A 5,000-nucleotide genomic window follows, 5' to 3' on the forward strand; every position below is an offset into this window, starting at 1 on the left:
TAAAATTTGCAGAAAAAAAATCAGTGTTAGAAAATTTTCGCGCGAACGTCCTCAAGGCTTAGAGTTAAACCAGATCAACCCACGAACCTATCTTTTTAAAATTTGTTTGCCGTTGATTTTCATATATTTCAAATGATGTATTGCATAAGAGTGTGGTCGAACAAATGGTTCATGTAAAAAAAAAACTTGCATGACGTGGCGTAACATTGCAACACTTTGTTGCAAGTCGACTGAGCTGAAAGGATTACCGCCCCTACCCTCCCCCCTTACCCCCCCCCCCCCCTTCATTTGCAAAAATAAATTGACGGCTGAATAAAAAATTGATTTGACTTTTTTTTTTTTTTTTTTTTTCAGATCAGCTACGGTGCCTCAAGTTCCCTTCTCGATGACAGGTCAATTTACAGCTCTTTTTTCCGCACTTGTCCTTCTGATAAACAGCTTGGATCATCTTTGGCAAGTCTTGTCGCTCATTTTGGATGGTCTTGTATCAATATTATTTCTTCGACTGACTTATTTTATCTTGACGTAGCGACAAGCTTAAAACAAGACCTTGAAAATCGTACCATTTGCGTCTCTTTGAAGAAGGTAATAAGAAATGGTGAAGAAATACTGCAGTCAGTGTTTGACATTCGAGCCCGTGAAAGCGTTGCCGTAAACGTTATTTTGGGTGGCCATGATCTTGTTGTTAGTCTTTTTACGGAAGTTAAGAAACTCGGTCTAACAAGACAAGTTTGGATTGGATGTCAGGCCTGGGACAGAACTTTGCCGATGGTGGAAAGGTACGCCGATGCTATCGATGGAGTTTTTTGGCTTGTACCACCCGAAGAAGACTTGGGCGAGTTCAAAGCTCACGCCAGTAGGATTGAAAGTAATATCTCAAAGGCATATTGCTCATGGCTCGAAAAGGACAGTCACTGGCCAGCTTTCTGCAAGAGTGAAAATGTTGGGCGAGATAGTGAAGGTTTACCGATAGTAAAGGTTGGATTTGTCATGAATGCAGTCGTGGCTATTGCTTCTGGGCTGAAGATCATTTCTAACTGTGGTTTTCAGAAATCGCAGGGGTTAAACTGTACGATTGGCAATTTTAGCTTGTTCCTCGCCAGAGAACTTATTTTGAGAAGCTTGGGAAATGAGCACTTTATAAGCAATCGAAACATGGATCGGTCTCTTAACGCTATCTTGGATTGGAATGTACAGTATGAAATCATTAACATGCGTTTTACGGAAAAGAGAACCTTGGTTTCCTTAGGTGTCGGAAAGTGGACAGAAGAACAAAAGCTGATCATCAATGACGGCGAGATTCGGTGGTTTGGGAACGAGTCGAGGGTCCCTTTTTCGGAATGTCGAGATAAATGTCCTTCGGGCTTTAATACAAAGTATGATAATAGCACTTGTTATTGGAACTGTGAAAAATGCCCCCGTGGGACTTACCGTAACAACCAAAGCTCTTGTGCAGAGTGTGAGAAGGATCAAATGCCAAATGATGTTCAAAACGCATGCGTGAACAAACCACTAACCATTATCAACACTGGAGACGTGCTTACAGTTCTCTTGCTGTCCGCTTGTGGCCTGGGGGTGATCTTAACGTTGCTCGTTATTGCTGTGATAGTTCGATACCAGGATACCCCGGTTGTGAAGGGCACAAATTTCCCGTTCACGATATTTACTTTGATTGTACTCTTTGTGTGGTTTCTCAGTCCCTTGCTTTACATTGCGAAACCTTCAGACGAGTCATGTCAAGTTAGAATAGTGTCACTCGCCATGACATACACAGCCATATCGTCGCTTCTATTGACGAAAACCAATCGCCTGATAAAGATTTTCTCCGCTAAAACTATCACGAAAAATCCTTTTCTCGGCAACTGGTGGCATGGATTTTTGACTTGCAATCTGATGTTTGTCCAGCTGATGTTGAATGTAGCGTATATATGTTTTTCTCCGCCGAAAATCGCTTATAATTACAATGTCATGGACTCCCTGGTCGTTACTTGTGGCGGAAATTGGCGTTTTGATATTGCCTCACTGGGATATAACACCATGTTATCAATTGTCTGTTTATGTTTGGCGTACCAGGCAAAGAATCTTCCAAAAACATACAATGAATGCAGGTGGATTTGTATTGCAATATTGACAAACTTTTCATCATGGTCGATCATCTTGATAATTCGGTACTCATCGCTCATCGAGGAGATTCCAAGCCTTATTTGTACCATTGTGGTCCTAATCGTTAGCGCATATTCAACGCTTTCTCTTCTGCTCTGTCCCAAAGTTTGGCTTATCTTTTTGCGACCCATAAAAAACACGATGCGGGCGACGATAGAAAGCACAAGACGCTATTCGTTAGAACAAGCCGGTGTGACCAATAGCTCCAACCTTGCAGCTCTGAAGGAATGTCCCAGCAATCTCCTTGCGGGGACAGAAAGCCCGAGACTGCATGACCTAAATCATGATGCCGTTTTTATAACTTTCTACCCTCTTCACGAAGAGATTCGTCGTCACAGTGATGCATGCTTGCTGTCTATGAATCGATTCGCTTGCAGTTTACCCATAATTGGACCAAGGCAGTCTCACATCTCCTCCCTTACAACTGTAAAGGAATGAAAGCCGAGAAGAGGTTTAATTCCCTTTAGAATGTTAAAGCTTAGGCCAACGCAAGTTAATAGTTCATAGGACCAGTCGCCTAGAGCTGTTAGCGCAGACTGCTTCTCTCTCAAAAACAACAGCAGTAACAAGATTTATTACTAAGCCAAGTAGTTCAACGCAACAAAAGTCATTAATTCAGTTACGTAAAGAGAACTGAGGGATGCTCACTTACCGCTATACTGATTGACAGGCTAATCAAGGCAAGCCTGAATGAGCCGGGAATAATACAAAATAAACAGAGTTGACAGTTACAAAAAGATAAGACTCAGACGTTTAAAGCGAAAGAAAAATAATGAAAAAATGTTCAAATGAATTAAGAAATTAAATTAGAGTTCCTTATCTAGTTTTTAGTCCAACTTCTATTGTTTGAATGTTTATAATTGGTTTAGTAAAAAGTCATAAATGATTTGTTTAATGCCCAGTAACTGAGATTAGAAAAAATCACAATTCCTCGCCCCTTCAAAAAAAGAAGACCTTCAATATTTAAGGTCTCGGTAAATGAAAACGAGGTGCCCATAGTGTCGCGCGAGTATTTTCGCTACAAAGGCAAGTTATATATCAAATTAAAGCTAAAAGACTAAATTCCCTTATAAAAGATTTTATTTCATCGAATTTCAAAAGGCGCTTAATTTTTTTGCTCTCGAACTCGAGGTATCGAGTTTACTGCTGAAGCTCCCGCCCTTTCGCGTTGTTATGCACTAGTCATTTGTTTCCCCCACCCCTTGACCCCCGGGGATGGGTAGGGAAATTACATTTGAATGGTTGTAAAGTAGGTGTATTTCCACTGGGGACTAGAGCAGACAAACACACGTAATTCCCCCACCCCTCAGTTCCTAAAAGATTCTGAGTCATCAAGGAAATGTTACGGAGATTACCACAATATACAGTTCTTGCCATTTGTGTGTGCCACATGAACTATATAAGGAACGAAACAAAAAAAAAAAAGAACTAGATAGAAACAAGACAGGAATAAGCGACCAATAAAGAAAAAGTTTAGACATGATTGCTGTTCTTTTGTTTTTTTGCACGTGTGAAAATACTCATTACCATTGCTCTTCGTTTCTTTTCAGTCTCATTCCTCCTAGGTAAGAATTCCCCGATATTTTCCCCTGTATGGAACGAAAATCTTGTAATTTCCCTACCCCCTAGAAGCGTAATTGTGGCGTAATCTCGCGTAATTGCCCTAGTAATTTCCCCATATGTCCCCACTATCCCCGGGGGTCGGGGGGTGGGAGAAACAAATGACTAGTGCATTAATATTCACCCCCTTTTTATTGCATCTGATTGACAGATAAAAGACCTAAAATAGGGTGTGAGGCAATCTCGTACCCAGAGTCCTCGGGCTTTTTGGCCAGCGGGTGAGCGCCCGGAGAGACTCTGGGATAATCGATTTGAGCTATATTTTTGATTGGCCGCTTGCGTAACAATGGCAGTCCGACAGGAAGTCGGTAAGTAATTCGGAAGCCCCAGAATTTGGAGGGAGATTCAAAATCTAAAACAAGTTTCAGTGCTGATTGATTTTTTCTACCTCAGAAATATATAAATCACAAAAATAATTAAACGACGAGGTTTGCATTATGTCATATACCGCACGGGAATTTTCCCACGCTGCTAAAACTGCTAAAAAGTGATTACTGTTGCTGTTGCAAAAGTACCGTGGGAAAACATTACATCAGTCTCTTTGAGGAGAAATCCGTGGAATAAGGTCTTGTCGAAGCCATTCAGAATTACGGAAACATCAACTTGTAGAAGAAGAGGACATTTGTGTCGTTTCCACAAAAAAAAAATTGTCGATCGTGTTGCTTGCACGATGGCATTCTCATTGCATTCTGTACGGTGGAATGTACGCTGAAACACCAAAAATACACTCACCGAAAGCGTCAGAGGTTTCATCTTTACTTGTTCTTACAGCAAGCCAATGATCATTTCTCCATGCCAGTTTCTTTGTGTGTAAGGCTAAAATTCTTGTTTCTCAAACACTTTCAACCCGCCATTTCTACTGTTAACGGTTTCTCTTTTCTGCTTCCGTTTAAACTCAACCATACGTCACAAGACCGGAACCCAAGTTTTCTGGGAAAATGGAGTCGATTATCCCAGAGTCTCTCCGGGCGCTCACCCGCTGGCCAAAAAGCCCGAGGACTCTGGGTACGAGATTGGGTGTGAGGAAATCTGCATATGTCTCGTATTAGCGGAATTATTGCATTTCAAACTAGAAAGTCGAATCTCGATCACGATTTACGCAAAGAAACATAAAATGAGTTACAAAGGGAAATCGGAAAATTCCTCACACTCTCTTTGAGTCTATATCATTATTCATCATATCTGAAAGTTTCAAAGCGATAGCTTAAAACCTGTCC

At 41.1% G+C, this 5,000-nt stretch overlaps 1 protein-coding gene across 1 annotated transcript in view; it reads left to right on the forward strand.

The window, feature by feature from the left end:
* The window catches only part of LOC138003097 (extracellular calcium-sensing receptor-like), an 8,975-nt gene extending 6,029 nt beyond the window's left edge, over positions 1–2,946 (forward strand). The window contains exon 3 of the mRNA XM_068849039.1: positions 355–2,946. Coding sequence (XP_068705140.1) covers positions 355–2,601 — 2,247 coding nt within the window. The 3' untranslated portion in view covers positions 2,602–2,946. The remainder of the gene's footprint in view (positions 1–354) is intronic.
* Positions 2,947–5,000: the final 2,054 nt, after the last annotated feature.

This window comes from Montipora foliosa, chromosome 5 (genome assembly GCF_036669935.1).
Source record: "Montipora foliosa isolate CH-2021 chromosome 5, ASM3666993v2, whole genome shotgun sequence".
In the NCBI taxonomy this organism is placed as follows: Eukaryota; Metazoa; Cnidaria; class Anthozoa; order Scleractinia; family Acroporidae; genus Montipora; species Montipora foliosa.